The 19,663-nt window shown below is 38.3% G+C and overlaps 1 protein-coding gene across 1 annotated transcript in view; it reads left to right on the forward strand.

Annotated features, from left to right (window-relative positions):
• The window catches only part of nbas (NBAS subunit of NRZ tethering complex), a 463,213-nt gene that overhangs the window by 12,720 nt on the left and 430,830 nt on the right, over positions 1-19,663 (forward strand). Inside the window, exons 6-8 of the mRNA XM_028796843.2 lie at positions 1,817-1,860; positions 15,032-15,165; positions 19,370-19,503. Of these exons, the coding sequence (XP_028652676.1) occupies positions 1,817-1,860; positions 15,032-15,165; positions 19,370-19,503 (312 nt within the window). The remainder of the gene's footprint in view (positions 1-1,816; positions 1,861-15,031; positions 15,166-19,369; positions 19,504-19,663) is intronic.

Here is a 19,663-nt window from a genome sequence, read left to right on the forward strand (position 1 = left end):
AGTGAAATTTAAGATACTTTTTATAACTTGGAATGAAACTTAGTTATGCTACTTTGTCTCAGAGTTGAAATAATAACTGAAACATTGGATGCATGGTAATTGTCCAACACCAAAGAAATTTAAGATCCATGCCAGTGCCAACAAGATTATGTGCGCAATTATGTACAATGTTCAAGGGTGTTAACCAGGAGTGTCAAACTCAATTGCCAGTGGGCCAAAGTGGCCACAGGTTTGTGGGTTTGTTTTGCATCTCATTAATGTTTGTAGCATGTTTCAGAAAAAAATTAAACAATTAAAATAGAAGTCAATTTAAGTCAATGCAACTCAGTATTTTCCATCAACATTAGTAATTGGTTACTAATGAAGAGAGTGGCTAGAATTAAAAACTGCAGACAGTGTGTTTGTCACCCCTAGTATACACCATATTGAATACATGAATTAAAAGACCCTCTCGTACATACTATGCTAATTTTCTTTGGTGTTTGCATTAGTCAATCAGAAGAAGTGTCAAGGAAAGCTGTTCACCATACCCCTTCTGCTTCCACGACAGTGCCGCCCTCTTGCACAGCACAGGGTACAGATGTTACTTAGGGAAAATAAAAGATGTCACAGCAACACTGGGCCCTTGTGACTACTGCCTGCTGCCAAACTTGAGGGGCTAGCTCCATGGGACGAATTATGGCAGTGATGATGTCAAGTCAGCTACAGAATAGGGGGTTGACAAGCAAGACAAATCATGTTTTATGAGTGGCACAGAAAAACAAGTGTATTAGTGTTTTATATTGCAATATAACACTAATTTGGTGTTACTGATGTTACTTTTAAAAGGTAAGGCTGAAAACTATTTGATCATCCCTTGTACAATTTACTTTAATGTAAACAAACACAATGATTACATGTAATCTAAGGACAAGATGTAACTTATTTCTGTTTGGCTGCACTATGATGTTGTTGATTGTTGTCTGATATAAAGAACAATGCATCCACTACAATTGACACTCAAGTCCAGTTAAGAGAATTTTAGATACAATTAACAAACAAGGATTCCCAAATGGTAGTCTAACACAAACAATCTTCTATTCTGTAATTTCTAACTCAGGTAGACTGTAATATGTCTGTACAGATTTAGAATACAATAGCAAGTCACCATTTCATCTTTCTTTCTGGGCAGCAAAGTGGTTAGCACTGCTACCTTATAGCTTCAGATGACTGGATGCATTTGGACCTCTGTTTGAACATATTTTCTTTGATTTGCTTTTGTCATTAACCTCAAAAATGTGGGGGTTAAACTGATTATCACTTTTAAAATAGCTCAGTGTGGTTGAATGGAAATGTGCATTTGGGTTGTAGGTTAACATTTTAAATTTGAAATAACATTAAACGCTTAACAAATTCAATAGCAGTGTAAAGCAGTAGAAACATAATATCACAGAGAGGACAGATGTAGATGCAGAGGTATTTTGTAGACTAATGTTTATACTGCATATTTACTGTAGATACGTGAACTGTTACAGTGTTAGCTGTAAAATATATTTCATAACTTGTACAGTTTACATTTTTTCAGTAAAGGATTTACGTGTTTCTGAATTAGCACTACGCATGTAAAAATTTCTTGAGTATGTGGATTCCTGCTTAGTTTTTTTGTTTTAAGACTTAACTGAAGTTATATGTTACTTTTAAATAATTTTAATAATTATTTTACCTTTTCATAGAACATATATTTCTATTTTAATTAGCCTTTTTGTATTTTTTCCTTTAAATACTGTTTAATTAATTATACTTTTGTTGTTTTCTAATCTTTTCGTAATTTTTAAAGATCTGCCAGGGATGACTTTGGTTCTGTCATTGGAAAGTGCCAAGGTAAGCTGTTTTATTAATTTGGCTTGCTAATTTATTTCAGTTTCAAAAATTGTAATGTTGTTTTTATAAAAAATAATTCCATTACTGTAGTTCTATATCTATGTTTGTTTGACAGTTGCTAATATTATAAATAATAATTATATTGTACATTATATGTTAGGATCAGAAGTGACTGGAATTCTTTTTCTTGCTTGTTTGTTTTAAATTAGTGGATGACATGAAATAAGCATGTGGGGTAAAAGTGTGTTGACATATGTCTCCAGACAAATGCTCACTGCTGATAAACTTCGCCTCTGACTCCAACACTCGAGTCTCAAAATGTGTGATGCTAGTAAATCTTTTCTCCAACTCCAGCACTTGAGTCTCACATCTATATATATATATATATATATATATATAAAATTATTTTTGTGTTTGAAATGGAAATTACGTATGACCACGCGATATGGAAATTACGTATGAAACGGAAATTAAGTATGACCACGTGATATGGAAATTACGTATGAAACGGAAATTACGTATGACCATGCGATGTGGAAATTCCGTATGAAACAGAAATTACGTATGACCACGTGATATGGAAATTACGTATGAAACGGAAATTAAGTATGACCACACGATATGGAAACTAATCACTTCGTTTGTGGATGCTATTTTTATATCGTCTTTATGAATTGTTATTATTTGTGTGAGAGTTATTTTACTGATATTGAAAAGAAGTAAACACAAACACGCTGATCTATCCCATAGAAGTGCACCCTGCGTTGTCCTCTCCCAGCCCTCCTCTCTGGACTACAGTGCTGAGCCGTCAGCCACCAGGCGTGTTCTGACAGACAAGTTTTATTTATTCGTCTACGTGACTGTCGCGGAAACTGCCACATTGTAATTTTTTTTTAGTTGGCCATACTTGATAGTAGAAGAGATGAGGAAAACAGCTTTGCGTCTTTCTACTTTTTAACTGCGGCGAGCTATAAACAATGTGCGTGAGAACAAAGTAGACGCTGGGAGGCATGGAATGTCGGGCTGCTCTGCGGGGTCGAGAGCTTCGCAGTTTCGGGCAGCGTCCTCTCTTCTCACACTGTTTGTGACACTTCAAGTGCCCCGTCGGCTCCTGGGAGAGTAGAAATCTTTGAGAATGAGTGTAATCTGCGCCATCGAAGCAGGACTCTGTTTGTAAATTACCCTGCACTACTACTTACTGTCCCTTAAGGTGAATTCGGGTCACTAAAACCCCGCAACATTCAAGGTTCCTTTTGTAATTAATTATTTTAAGAAGTAAATCACAGGCACATAGTGCAAGGTTGTCAGGCAGAAATTTCAACGATCCCATAGAAAATGTAATTTCTATACCACAGCAGTCGTGTAGCGCCTTTCACAAGGGATCTACTACCGAGAGATAATCCAAATACATTTTAGCTGCTGTTAGTAATACTTACCTGTTGTGTTATAGCGCCTTTAAAATGTAGTTTACCCCAAACCACTCCAGTAGTGCTCAATATATCTTTACTTATTAAATGTTAATGTTTTACTGTTTAATAACTTATAGACTACATTTTATTTTTTTCCCTTGCACTCAGTGAGCGAAGCCACTGAGTAATCAACTATTCTTTAATAAGAATGAACTTCAGTTTCACATATCATTGTTTTAGTGGCTAACATATTAATAACAACATACAACTACTTTTCTACTTTATGATAAACATTAAATGTCAGTCCCTTATATGGTAACAAAATGAGCCAGGCTATACTTTGGTGTGCATTGCATTTAGAAGCATTGATCATATGCAGCTATCAGATCTGCCATATTTTGCCACTGTGTCAACGAAGTATTGAGTGACCTGCCCAAAGCCTTTGGCAGCTAAAGTCATATGGATGGATGTTGCCACACACAGGTTCAATACAGTTTGCCATTTTTTTATTGCTTAATGAAATACAGTTTCATTAGGCCAAATAGCATTAAACAGCACAGCTTAGATTGCCTTGCACACGTGATGGTTAGTTCAGCTAGCAGACAATCCCAGAGTTTTATGTTTAAGTTGTTTCCCCATATGTACTCTGTGTGTTCTTTCCATGTTATTGCAGCCTGTCCTTTTTACCTCAAAGCCATTCAGTTGTTAACTTGAGGTGTTGCTTTTTGAATTTTGCCAATTCATAGTCAATATACCTTCTTGGGCAATAGTTTGCTGCAAAGCATTCAGTTCACTTAATTTTTAAATCTGTATTGCTGTATTTTGTCAGATGGCTACAGTGTCAGAGGGTATCACAGTTAGGCCAATTGATGTGATCTAGGCAATATCATCCCATTGTTTGATTGTGCAATTTGCTTGTCTCGCTAGTAATTTGCAAAAGAGGGACAGATATTATTAATTACAGTTGGTAAGTTAATGTCAATATTAGAGAAGTTTGTACACATAAAAAAAAAGAGACCAGACCAGTAAAAGGTGTAACCACCTACAGGGATCTGGCAATTCCCAGGTGTACGCACCTCAGAGAGTGCTGGCACTGAAGTACAGAGTTTACAAAGCTCCTGCAACGGCAGAGGAATATGATCATCATGCTGGAGAGACAAGACGTTCCATGTGCCTACCTGGACAGGACCCGAGTGCTACCATGCAGCGGGCAATGCCTCAGCACCACACCAGTTCCTATCCCCAACAGGCCTGACCGCATTGGCTTTCCAGTGTATTCAACTCTTTCGGGGCTGAGGCTTCCAAGGGCTTTCACCCATTTCCTTCATAATACGAGCAGCCTTCCTGTGAGTGGCTGCAGCAGAGCTACTCCTGCGGAGAGCAGAAAGGAGTCCCATTTATCGTTTCAGAGCTGTGTGAAGTTTTTGGCTGGAGTGCCAATCCTTACACTAAACCCCAAGTTTTCCCTGCTGGTGGTCCTCCAACTGCTGGATGCAGTTTAACGTAAAAATATATGTTTCAGTGAAGGAATTTAATTGTCTGCGAAGAACATGCTGAGGTTCAACAGGTTTCATTTTGAAGAGATCATTGTTATTCCTAATATCAGTTTTTTGTGTTTAAAAAATTGTGTCAAAAGCCTCACAAGTTTCAATAGAAATTTCCAGAAGGCATTCTATAGAACAAACTTGGCTTAGAAGATGATCAGTCATCTAAGATTTCCAGCATTATCAAAATATATAATTTTAGAAAAATAGGACTGCCTCTCATGGTGGATTGCTTTGTTATATTCAGCTATATCTGCATTTAATATTTCACAATGGACTGTTGATTTAGGTTTTCTCCATTTAATCTCTACCCTGTTGCATTTTCTCTTAAGATCTGACACTTTGAGTTTTCCAAGGTATTTTAGTGTTTGAGGATTATCAATTTTTTCCGGGGCCACTATTTTGGTTGCAGCTTTTACATTAGAATAAAAAAATATTCCGCTTTACTGGTAACATTGCTGCTAGGGCAAGCTGTACATTCAGATCAGTTACCAGTATCTCTACATTAAGTAGAATGCAGAAATGGTCAGATATATCGATATCCAAGACATGCCTCATGTCAAATTTGTATCCTTTTGAAATTACAAAATCTTCTGTGTGTCCTTCTTAATGTGTAAGGTGGCTGACATGCTGGCTAAGATCAAATGAGTGCAATATGCAACAAGCAAATAAATTCCCTTGTTTTAGAGTTGCATTGAATATCCAAATACAAATTGAAATACCCTACAATTATGAACCTAGAGTAATTAATTATGATTAATGATGCTAAGTCTGAGAATTCCTCAATAAATGACATGTTATGTTTTGGGGGTCCATAAATTGTCAGTATGAGAGACTGTGTCACTTCTTGAAAAACTACAGCAAGATACTCCATGGACATGAAAGTGCCAAAACTGGCATCTTTACAATTGATTCAGCTCGAGAAAAACTTGCTTAACTGCTGCCTTTTTTCCTTGACAAACCGAATGAACAAAATTATAATTTAAAGGTGTTGCTTCAATTAACACTGGTACTAATAAGCCATGTTTCACTCAGTGTAAGAAAGTCTGTTTTCCCATAACTAATAAAATCATTAATGTAAAAAATCTTACTGGTTAATGCTCTAATATTTACTAAAGCCACATTTAAGGTCTCAAAAGAACACAGCTGTATTGGAGGGTTAGGGGAATCTTGAAAGAGCACTTAAGTAAACCACTTGTTCAGACAATTTAGTGACTGGTTTGGCTATCTATATATATATATATATATATATATATATATATATATATATATATATATATATATATATATATCCATATTACTAACCGAGAATGGTAAACCGGATAGCATGGACGCAGGTACACGGCTATGGGACCATGAGACGTACTGCGCAGGTGCGTACAGCGCACGTCTCATACACCGCAAGCGAAGTCGTATCCACCGCGCACGAAGGAGTCACGGCCCAAAAACGAAAGAGCTCAACTGATGTGAATGAGAAATGAAGCAACAACGCGCCCATAGCTAACGACTACCGACACGGCCACACAAAAAAGAGGATTCTGCGCTGCAGCCCAGATTCAAACGGAAGAGGCTACGGAGGCCCCACAGGTCCACAAAGATAGTACGGAAGGCGCGGGAAAGTACGAAAGGCAAAGGCGCCTACACAGCATAGTGAAACCCGACATAGTACGGAAGGCGCAAGCGTCACTGCCATATTGTGAGTGGCACTACTGCGGAGTGAAGGCCCAGGCGTCACCGCCATATTGTGAGTGGCACTACTGCGGAGTGAAGTTAGGAATAATGTGCTGCTTGGGATTGTACAAACCGCTGAACGCTTTACACCAAATTCAAACACAATACAGCTCAACGATACAAACACGAGCCCACCTGGATAAGATCAATGTACGCAGACGCCTACAACGCGCGTCTGAGACTGCGGAAGCAAAGCAGGCACGGGTTCAAAACGAACGCGGAAGCAAAGCAGGCACGGGTTCAAAACGAACGAGCTCGACTGACGGATATACAAACACAAACCCGCCTGGATAAAATCAATGAACGCAGGCGCCTACAACGCATGTCTGAAATGCCGCGGGCAAAGCGGGCACGGCTCCAAAATGAACGAGCTTGACTGATGTATTTCGGGATACCCAACGCCGGGGGTAGGCGAGCGAAGCGAGCAGGGGGCGGAGCCCCCTTGTAAATATATAAAAGTAAACGTTCCAGCATCACTTCCGAATGGAGGGAGTGATTTTCATGAAACTTGGTACACATGTTTCTCATTGGTCGACGAAAAATACTGTAGGGTGATATCAACCCTAACCCACCCCCTTCTGGGTAGGATCTTCCGATCTTGTATGCATTTTATCATCCAGTTGACACTTGGAATGACCACCAGAGGGCGAACTGTATTCTTTGTTTGAGCGCCACCACGCCCGCCAGTTGCTTTTGAAATTAAATAGAGTTGGCTGGTTACGAGCACCAACTGGATGATAACATACATACAAGACTGCAAGACAAGCACATTAGTGAGTCTTCATTGTTTGTTAAGTTATTTTTATTTTTAAAGTTGTGGGTTTTTAAAATTATTTTTCTCAAACAATTAAAAAAAAAAAAAAACACTTTATTTTCCTCCCGGGCAACACTGGGTATTTCAGCTAGTTTGAAATATAACGTACATTAGTATTGAGACTGATTTCAAACAGTCAAAGCTGATTAATTACCCTTAGCTATATTTTCTGAGAGGACCAGGGAGCCTTGCCTATTTGGATGTAGTCCATGTCTTCTGAAAACCTCCGTTGCTTCCGGAAGAAATTGTAAAGTTCATGCTCAGTGCAGAAAGTCTTCATCCAGGTGTTAAGAGAAAACAGGTGACTAAGGCCTCATCTGAACGTCAAATCATCGGACGTGGTAAAAGATGACAATCTGTGCAACTGAGTCCCAGGTTCTCTCATGAATGATATGCAGCAGCAATCCAAATTCCTCTTTCAGCAACTCTAATTGGGGACCGCGAAAGTTGTTTTTTCCCATGTGGAAATTCACAGTGCTAACATTTTTATACTTTGAAAGGACAGACGGACCTTTTTCCATCATCATTGGCAGGTGATACAAGGTTCAAATGGTGGAATAGTTTAACCAAGACATCACAGAGCCCATGTGGCCCAGTAAAATTCCAGTGAAAAGTGCATCAAAGCTTTTGTTAATGATCACTGTTTTTTGCCTTGAAACTCTTATCAAAGTGATTTTTTTTTAGTTTAGTTCTGATATTAACCTACAATTTACAAAGAGTCTTCAGCCCCCCAAAATACTAAGAATGGATCCATGTTTAGTTTTCACTTCCAAGAGAATTTTTCACTTTTGAGATGAATTCAGTAGGGTGGCATTTCAGTGTTGTCTGCAGTGTCCTTCATTTCATCATGACTGTGAATTAGATTACAGCAGTGTAGATCCTAACAGCTAAAATATTTCTGAAATAATATACATTAATATTTTTACTGTTCCATAAAATGTTTTGTTTAGCTTATAAACTTTTTGAGAACTACATGAACTTTTTAATATGCAAAGCCTGTCTCAAATCAGTCCTGACTAATTACTAAATAATTTGCCCTGCTTCTTCTAAAAATGTCACTTTAATTTTATCAGTTGAAATAAGGGTGGGGTTATCAGTTCTTTTAGAGTCGAATGGTGAATCACTTTGCATGCTAAAGAATGTCAGAAAGCATTAAACTTTGTCTGTTTTTTTCCTTTTTTGGACTTGCATTAACATCTAACCAAATTCAATGCCACTGTCTAAATATTCTCTGTGTGTGAATGAGGTTTAAATTTATATGGTACTAATGTAAATGAAAATATTGTAAAAGTTGTAACCACCAGGGGGTACCACTGAGCCCCAAACCTCAGACACAGTAATTGCCCAACATGATTCTGGTTTAAATAAAAAGTATTTATTTATCCAAATCACCCACAATAACTTGTGCAAAGACCAGTCATAATACTCAATACAGTCAAGTTCTTTTTCCTTCCTTCCTGCCTCTCAAGTGTGTCACCCTCTGCCTCCTGACTCTGACTTCCTGATGTGAGGCAGTGGGCTTTTTTCAAGCAGAAACTGAGACTGTTTATGGTGTCACCATATTGCCTGTCAGGAGCACTTCCAGGTCATGTGGAAACCAGTATTGTCCTCCCTTGACAGCTTCCTCTGGCAGTACCCAAGGACCCTGACAGGGTTGCAATTCTGCACTCCAATTCCCTTCCAACCCTGCAGTTGTCCTGATTGGGATCAGCTTCGAGGAACAGTGCCACCTGCCATTTGGTAGTGTGAACAGTTCCTGGAATCCACTTTCAGCCAGGCCGTTTATTATAGACCGTTCCGAGCCAGGACGAACATTATAGGACATTCCGGCATGGTTGTCCAGTCTTTTAAAGCATCCAGTCCGGGCAAGAGATTATCTTCCATCCTGGCTGGGATGCCTGTCATTCCTCTCGGGCACTTACAAAGTATGTAGTGGAATTACAATGCATGAAGGCAGTGAATTCAGAATAATGCTGGGATATAACAGTACTTTGTGTAGCATATACTACTATGTTCCAATCCTTGAAAAAATCTTAGCTTGGGCCAAATTGTTAATGGTTTCCAGATTAAATGAAGATCTTTAAGGGAAAAATCCAATGTAAAGATAATTTCAGAATCAAGTTTAAGCTTGAAATGGCATTTTATTCTTGTCAGTGGCAATTGTTTTCTCTTTTACAGTGATAAAACATATACTATGTTGGTGTTTTGATAAGAGAAAAGTTATTTATTTGGCATTATCTATCCAATTACATGTCAATGCAGTTTTTGTAAAAAAACAAAAACAAAACAAAAATAAAAACTGACATTTCCTTGAAGTTAGAATTTTGCAACCATCTATATATATAATTCATTAAAGCAGCCGACCATGGGCAGGCAAGACGCAAGACAGAGCCCCGCACGCCAACTCACCGAGCCACTCCCACCAATGATTCACTACGCACGACACGACAGAGCCCTGCCCACCAACAATTCACTAAGCAGCCGACCATGGGATACGCACGACAGAGCCACTCCCATGGCAGGCAAGACAGAGCCACACCCATGATTCACTAAGGCAGCCGACCATGGGATATGCACGACAGAGCCACTCCCATGGCAGGCAAGACAGAGCCACACCCATAATTCACTAAGGCAGCCGACCATGGCAGGCAAGACGCAAGACACAGCCACGCCGGCCAACTCACAGAGCCCCGCCCACCAACAATAATTCACTAAGCAGCCCTGTGTGCTGATGATTTCTGCACGTGTTCAGTCTCTCCCTGTGCATTCCCTGTGCAGTGAGCGAGCAAGCCAGAGAGAGAGAGCGACACACACAGGCGCGCAAAAGAGACACACACACACGTGAGACACACACACGCACACACACGTGAGAGAGAGAGAGAGAGACACACACACACACACACAGGAGCGAGAGAGACACACACACACACAGAGGCGAGAGAGAGAGACATACACACATACACACACACACGAGATAGATAGATAGATAGATAGATAGATAGATAGATAGATAGATACTTTATTAATCCCAAGGGGAAATTCACATACTCCAGCAGCAGCATGCTGATACAAAAAACAATATTAAATTAAAGAGTAATAAACATGCAGGTAAAAACAGACAATAACTTTGAATAATATTAACGTTTACCCCCCCAGGTGAAATTGAAGAGTCGCATAGTTTGGGGGAGGAACGATCTCCTCAGTCTGACAGTGGAGCAGGACAGTGACAGCAGTCTGTTGCTGAAGCTGCTCCTCTGTCTGGAGATGATACTGTTTAATGGATGCAGTGGATTCTCCATAATTGATAGGAGCCTGCTGAGTGCCCATCGCTCCGACACAGATGTCAAACTGTCCAGCTCCATGCCTACAATAGAGCCTGCCTTCCTCACCAGTTTGTCCAGGCGTGAGGCGTCCTTCTTCTTAATGCTGCCTCCCCAGCACACCACAGTGTAGAAGAGGGCGTGCGCCACAACCGTCTGATAGAACATCTGCAGCATCTTATTGCAGATGTTGAAGGACGCCATCCTTCTAAGGAAGTATAGCCGGCTCTGTCCTCTCTTGCACAGAGAATCAGTATTGGCAGTCCAGTCCAATTTATCATCCAGCTGCACTCCCTGGTATTTATAGGTCTGCACCCTCTGCACACAGTCACCTCTGACGATCACGGGGTCCATGAGGGGTCTGGGCCTCCTAAAATCCACCACCAGCTCCTTGGTTTTGCTGGTGTTCAGGTGTAGGTGGTTTGAATTGTACCATTTAACAAAGTCCTTGATGAGGTTCCTATACTCCTCCTCCTGCCCACTCCTGATGCAGCCCACGATAGCAGTGTCGTCAGCGAATTTTTGCACGTGGCAGGACTCAGAGTTATATTGGATGTCCGATGTATATAGGCTGAACAGGACCGGAGAAAGTACAGTTCCCTGCGGCGCTCCTGTGTTGCTGACCACAATGTCAGACCTGCAGTTCCCGAGACACACATATTGAGGTCTGTTTGTAAGATAGTCCACGATCCATGCCACTAGGTATGAATCTACTCCCATCTCTGTCAGCTTGTCTCTAAGGAGCAGAGGTTGGATTGTGTTGAAGGCGCTAGAGAAGTCTAGAAACATAATTCTTACAGCACCACTGCCTCTGTCCAAGTGGGAGAGGGATCGGTGTAGCATGTAGAGAGAGAGACACACACACACACACACACAGATCAAGTTTCATACCCCAAAGAATTTCTTAACAGTCTTACTCCCACTGGCATGCCTCCGAATAAACTCAAAATTAAAATTGGTTCAGTCGTCATGCTTCTCAGAAACCTCATGCCAGCAAGAAGTCTCTGTGATGGCACTAGACGGACTGTTACCAGCATTCACTGCAATGTACTGGAGTGTAAAACTATTGCAGCTCCTACCTCACAAACTGTCCTTATTCCCCGGATATCCCTGACCCCATCAGATTCAAATTTGCCTTTTACGTTTACATGCAGACAATTTCCTGTTAGATTGGCCTTTGCAATGACAATTAATAAGGCACAGGGACAAACTTTTCAAAACGATATGCCTGTATCTGCCAAACCCAGTTTTCAGTCATGGACAATTGTATGTTGCTCTCTCCAGAGTTCCATCTTTTCATTCACTCACAGTTGTATCCTCAAACCCACCCCATTTGGACAACTGTGTCATTCAGGAAGTGTTCACCCATCAATAAATAAATATGCGGCGTATGCTACGTCGCGGGTTGGCTAGTAACCTCTAAACGCTGGTGCACCAGATAGTGATGCTGCATCACTGACTTGGATTAGAATCCTTTGCCCACTTGTTATCTGTGTGGAGTGGGAAGTTATCCATATGTCTCTGAGGGCTTTCTTCTGATTATCGTTCTACATTCCAAATGAATGTATTTTAGCTAAATCGGTGATTCTAAATTGGTATTGGTGGGTGTATGTATGTATGAATGGGTTCATGTGGTAGACTGGTACCTCATCGAGAGTTTGTTCCTGCTTTGTACTCAATGCTAAAGCTTTACTGATGCTTTGGCTCCCCATGACTGTGAAGTACATTAAATGGGTATAGCTGTAGTAGCATATAATATGTGAAACAATAGAAAAATATACAGTATACCTGTCATTCTGAAACTAAGTTTATGTATTTAGATACACCAGTACAGTACAGAAAAAATAAATACAAACTGAGTTTTTCTGACCTCATTAGCATTTATTATATTTAATTATAACATGTAATACAATATTATAACACAAATTCAAAATCAGTGTTTTATACTGCTGGAATCAAGCACACACATTTATTATGAAGACTGCTTGATACAGTGGTGTGAAAAAACTATTTGCCCCCTTCCTGATTTCTTATTCTTTTGCATGTTTGTCACACAAAATGTTTCTGATCATCAAACACATTTAACCATTAGTCAAATATAACACAAGTAAACACAAAATGCAGTTTTTAAATGATGGTGTTTATTATTCAGGGAGAAAAAAAATCCAAACCTACATGGCCCTGTGTGAAAAAGTAATTGCCCCCTTGTTAAAACATAACCTAACTGTGGTGTATCACACCTGAGTTCAATTTCCGTAGCCACCCCCAGGCCTGATTACTGCCACACCTGTTTCAATCAAGAAATCACTTAAATAGGAGCTGCCTGACACAGAGAAGTAGACCAAAAGCACCTCAAAAGCTAGACATCATGCCAAGATCCAAAGAAATTCAGGAACAAATGAGAACAGAAGTAATTGAGATCTATCAGTCTGGTAAAGGTTATAAAGCCATTTCTAAAGCTTTGGGACTCCAGCGAACCACAGTGAGAGCCATTATCCACAAATGGCAAAAACATGGAACAGTGGTGAACCTTCCCAGGAGTGGCCGGCCAACCAAAATTACCCCAAGAGCGCAGAGACGACTCATCCGAGAGGTCACCAAAGACCCCAGGACAAAGTCTAAAGAACTGCAGGCCTCACTTGCCTCAATTAAGGTCAGTGTTCACGACTCCACCATAAGAAAGAGACTGGGCAAAAACGGCCTGCATGGCAGATTTCCAAGACGCAAACCACTGTTAAGCAAAAAGAACATTAGGGCTCGTCTCAATTTTGCTAAGAAAACATCTCAATGATTGCCAAGACTTTTGGGAAAATACCTTGTGGACTGATGAGTCAAAAGTTGAACTTTTTGGAAGGCAAATGTCCCGTTACATCTGGCGTAAAAGGAACACAGCATTTCAGAAAAAGAACATCATACCAACAGTAAAATATGGTGGTGGTAGTGTGATGGTCTGGGGTTGTTTTGCTGCTTCAGGACCTGGAAGGCTTGCTGTGATAGATGGAACCATGAATTCTACTGTCTACCAAAAAATCCTGAAGGAGAATGTCCGGCCATCTGTTCGTCAACTCAAGCTGAAGCGATCTTGGGTGCCGCAACAGGACAATGACCCAAAACACACCAGCAAATCCACCTCTGAATGGCTGAAGAAAAACAAAATGAAGACTTTGGAGTGGCCTAGTCAAAGTCCTGACCTGAATCCAATTGAGATGCTATGGCATGACCTTAAAAAGGCGGGTTCATGCTAGAAAACCCTCAAATAAAGCTGAATTACAACAATTTTGCAAAGATGAGTGGGCCAAAATTCCTCCAGAGCGCTGTAAAAGACTCATTGCAAGTTATCGCAAACGCTTGATTGCAGTTATTGCTGCTAAGGGTGGCCCAACCAGTTATTAGGTTCAGGGGGCAATTACTTTTTCACACAGGGCCATGTAGGTTTGGATTTTTTTTTCTCCCTAAATAATAAAAACCACCATTTACAAACTGCATTTTGTGTTTACTTGTGTTATATTTGACTAATGGTTAAATGCGTTTGATGATCAGAAACATTTTGTGTGACAAACATGCAAAAGAATAAGAAATCAGGAAGGGGGCGAATAGTTTTTCACACCACTGTATATCCATTTTGAAATGTAATTTGTTTATCATTTTAACACATTTAATCAGTTTATTGAAAAATACAAATTATTTAGTGGAAATATTTCTCATTCACATTGAATGTTTCAGTCCTTACAAACTGAAGGACAGTAGTTGATTAACATTACACTGGGAATATAAACATGAAGCCTGTTTTTGAAGTTTTAGAGGTGAGTTAGGGGTTTCAAAATACCTAACTGCTTTAAATCTAATTTTGGGGTATAAAAGTATTTCCTAAAATAATTTCCATGCCAGTGACTTTTTCAGCTCTTATGTGTTAGTTTTTTCTTAAAATATTTATTTAATTATATGTAATACATAATATGTTAATTATTGATGGGAGATTCATCTGCTGTTTAGTTCCACATGGTTCAACTTATGACAGATTCTGAATCATGTGCCTTTATTTAAAGTTTAATTTTCATAAAAAATTGTAATAAGTATCTTCTGAAATAAATGAGTTAATGAAGGATTGTTATGGTTTTGTGTAAGTTTTATGTGATGCGTATTTACAGTTATTGAATCATTGTGAATATAACAGGTTATCACCATTAAAGTTTTCTTTATTTCTTGTTATTTCCAAAGATATTTTTGGTTTGATGCTTTTAAAATTCTGTTGTACAACAGCTTAACTCTGAGGTTAACATTATTTGTCATATTTAATTGAACTCTCTATAGTTTTGTTGTATTGTACTGATATGTATTTTTTCTCACTCATAGTACCTAAAGATCCCAATTTACAGTGGAGGAAAGTGGCATGGAGCCATGATTGCACTCTTCTGGCATATGCTGAAAGTACTGGAACAGTCAGAGTGTTTGATTTGACCGGCAGTGAACTCTTCATTATTCCACCGGTATTTAGAAATCTTAGTAATAATAGTTGTTCTGATGTCCGTCTAGCTTGAAGTTTCATTATGAAAAGTTTTAAATGATCTACCCCCTCAAATATGCTTTTCATGTGGCCAAAATATTAAATTTTCTTTAGAATACCAAGTCTGATTTTTGTAATTCATACCGTTTGTCATTCTTGCCGATTCTTGATCATAGAAGTCTCAAAAATTAGTTCTACTTAGGTGATGTTTATATTTAAAGTATGAAATGATCTGTCCCCTTAAATACAGTATGTTTCTCTGAATGTTCTTGCAAATGTCTGTGGGCATAGGTGGATCACTATGAAGATATCAAATTGTATTGTAATGAATGTAATTGAACCTTCATCAGCTCAAATGATTTGAGTTTAGAATAACAGGAGCACGTGCAGAAATAACACAAGCATATTTGAGAGGACAATAAGTTATTATTAAGAAACCAGTGATTTTCTAATGAGTAAGGGCTAAAATGTGACTAATCACTGCAGGTCTGATAGGTGATGGTGATAGTAGTAGTATTGCCTTGTGTACTGGGTACAGTAAAATGCTTACTTGGTTGAGATCCTTGATAAAATATTGAAATATTGCTGTAGTTTTAGGTATTATATTTTCAGATATCGGTGACCTATGTTGATCCGGGTGTTTGTTACACAATTTAAATTTCCTGCCGGGAAAGTTGGGAATTAATAGAAGCTCTTTAGCAACAATTTTTATTACCCAAATTTGGTACAGGTGTATTAGTTAGAATTAGCTGCTTAATTTTGTTTTGTTTCCTTCACCACTGTAATAGAGTGTTGTTCAGGATCCAATGTTATGTCAATAGCCATAAAGGGGATTGCTTTGTGAATCAAGGTTCCCAGTCCAATGGTCCTCTTAACATAGTTGGAGTGAAAAACTGGTCAACCCATTCTGTTTTCATCTGAGGTTGATCTTTAATATTTAAATTGATCTCCTCAAAAAATAATATATCTGACCTCAACGAGTTGAGATTAATGCATTTCTTTCTCATCAATTCACAACTTAGACTTTATTTACCGAATGATCAATATTACATAACTTATGTGTTGTAAAGTTAATTTTCAAGGAAAAGAAAAATAACAGCTTTTACTTTCAATTAAAGTTTGACATTTTTTTCACAGCCACCTGTAGTCAGAAAATTATAGAATGGACATAGAACAAAATGAACATGATTTTCTGTTTCTTTTACCCTTCCCTCTTTCCCAACATCTTGCCTCTCCAAATGAAGCTAAGATCAGCTTCAGAGTTCCTATGGGTTCAGTGTGGATGTCAGGACTGTAATGTGAATAAACCTGTGACTGCAGAAGGGACATATTTTTGGCAGTGCTGTGTGTTGCTGAATTTGGTATGATCTCACTGCATTGGGCATTGCAAGTTTGGGCTGAACAAAGGAATGACCTTTGTGACAGACTCAGGTCTCTAGCAAAAAAAAAAATTAGGGAAAGATTTCTTGCTTTAAAATACTGCTTGTTTTGACTTGAGTTTGGTTGTGTCTGAATAACATAAAGTTAAAGGGCTGAATTCTGTTCAGATATCCTGCTAGAGACTTTGACAGTTCTCCTGCCTGTCCCCAAAAGGAAAAGCCTTTTAAAATTCCTGTTGCCCACTACAAAATTTGTCCAATTAAACAGTTCTATTGTTCTATTAAAAACCCGGCAGTATGTTAAAATGTCCTTGAGCTGGGTACTGATCATACATTTTTCTCTCAGTTTTACTCCTCACTTCTGCTCATAGTGTCCATTTAAACATTTCACTTCAGCCTTTATTTCTTGTTTAGTGTCATTAATACTTTCTGTCATTCTTTGATTCACATACCCAGCTTATTTATCAAGGTCTCCAAATTGTGAGGTTTTTCTTTGTAAACTTTTGTGCGTTTTGCTTGCTGGCCTTGGTACTGAATACTTGCATAGGCACTGTTGGATATGGAGAGTGTTGTGTGGGTTCCTTCTACATCTGGTAGAGCAGGCAGATCAGGCATGCAACAGAATTTATGTCTGTCTCTTTTCATATGCTTGTGGCAACCAATATCTCATCTTTTTTTTGTCCTTTGGTGGCCTTGTACAGATGTGTTTTTGTGAGCATAATGTGATTGGTGGTATAATTAATCTCACCAGTAACATCAGTGTATAAAATATCTAGTATAACTGAAGAATAATGAAGTTTTAATAATGCTGCTAGAGAAGAGTTGTCTCTGACACGTGGTCGAGACCAGTCCCTGTCATTTATATAAATTTTTAAGATGGTATACACAAAGAGTGGCAAGTTTCATCGAGTCAATTTCCATCAATATTAACTGTACTTATGTCTGACAGTTTGCCTTTCTTATCTGTCAAGTTAGCTATTGTTCTAAATAAAACTTCAAAGATGTTAACACTTTTTATCTGTTAATTTGGAATTGTAATTAATTAGGGCATGCTTTGAAAAGAATTTTCATAGTGTTTAATATGTTCAGTCTATGCAGCTGGGTAAATGTATTACTTTTCTGTTCTCCATCTATGCTTATAATTTTGGTATTCTAATTTAAGAGAGTGTGGCATCATTAAACCATGACAAATCCTTTTTCAATTTAATTAGCTTTGTTTTTTGAGGAGGTGCTTTGTGCTGCAAGCTTGTTTCATATACAGATTTTATTCATCTGTTCGCTGATCTATATTATTAATATTCAACCTTAGGTTTGAGGTTCTGCGAATGTCAATAAACCTTGAAATAGAGCTATTATTTAAATAATTGTTCCTAAGTGTGCATTTAATGGCAAGGGGGGAGCAGATCCAATTTAGTAAATAGTGATTGGTAAAGACTTCTCTAGGAAAATAGATTATTACGTTTTGAATGTTAAAACCATAAATAATTACATTTAAGAGAGATGGGTGATTTTACTTTGTTCACATGCAAGGAATGGACTTTGTGATGTATAAGGTATTGGTGGATGCAGAATTGGCTAAACTACAGGAAACAGATGGTTAAGGTGTAAGTAACCTTCTCAGAATCGGGTGATGTTAAAGATTGATGTCCTACAGGGGTCAGTGCTGGGGCCACTGCTATATGGAATATGTGTAAATGCTCTGGATGGGAATATAAACAGCACAATGGTTAAGTATGCAAGTGATTCTCAGACTGGGTGGATTGGCAGATAATCTACAATCTGTTGATCATTATAGAGGGACTTGGACAGCATGCAGAGCATATTTTTGACAGGTGAAATTTAATGCAAGTAAATGTAAGGTAGTACACATAAAGAGAAAGAAAACATTTGAATATAAGTTTATTAGTGTGCAGAAGAAAGTGTGGAGGGTGGGGCCTCCTGAGCTGGCCCCAAAAATAAGAATGAAAACAAGTAGGCCAGGATCTCAAAATAACAGGCATGGGTAAACACAGGAATAGCACAGAAAAAATAAAACAGAAAGGAAGCAAAACTAGGCTGCACTTTTAAACACTTGCCCACCAAAACAGTTTCATCTAGTTTAGTACTTGTTATTATTCTCCTCCTGAGTTAACCCTCACTAGTCTGAGGAAACCCGCAGATATCCTCTTCTCCCCAAACATTTAGCATACATCCGTACATTCTGTAAAGCTGTACCCTGATACCAGAATTTCTGGCACCCTCCTAGCCACTCTCTGCAACTTCTCAATGAATTTATTGTTACTAAATAAAGATAACATAAGGTACTGTTTTGTCTTACCAGTTTGTTTGTTTCTGCAAAATAATCAGCATGACATTTAGTATTTTTAAGGGTACTCATATTTTATATCACTGATTGGTGTACTCCATATGTAAATTGATTTAAACTTTAAAAAAATAAAATTTTGAGGTCTAGTATTGTAACAAAATCCTTAATTAATTATATTATGCATAGCATATGACATAGAGGAAATATTAAAAATGTGAGGTTTTTAATATTTGCGGTTATTTCTTTTAAATTTAATTTATTTTAACTAGAGCAAAGTGCATGTTAAGTGAAGATAGAAGATGGGAATTTACAATAAGATTTTATTTAATCATATTGCTAAATTTAAAAACAATATAACAATACTATAAAAGGGATTTGTGTTTTTGGGCTTTAAAAATTACTGAGCTGTCTTTTGAATATGCATATGTAAGGATTCATATTTCTTTTTAACACTGTTGTGTTTTGTCAGTGTATCACATCACATTGTATATGTTTTCTTGTAGGCTACTAGCTTTCCAGGTGATTTAAGCTACTCCATTGCTGGCCTCATATTCCTGCAATACACTGGTAGTGTGCAATGGTCTGCTGAACTACTTGTTATAAATTATCGGGGTCAACTGAAGAGCTACCTCGTCAGGTAACTAAGAATAAAAATATTATTTAAATAAAAATAATTCAATATTTAAATGTATAAATAATTTAAGAAAAACAATTCACTTTTTTGTATCTTAACACTTGAATTCCTGAAGCCTACGAAAAAATTCCCTTTGCACCTCTCCATCAGCGTCTTTTGTTTT

Source organism: Erpetoichthys calabaricus, chromosome 3, assembly GCF_900747795.2.
Source record: "Erpetoichthys calabaricus chromosome 3, fErpCal1.3, whole genome shotgun sequence".
Classification (NCBI taxonomy): Eukaryota; Metazoa; Chordata; class Cladistia; order Polypteriformes; family Polypteridae; genus Erpetoichthys; species Erpetoichthys calabaricus.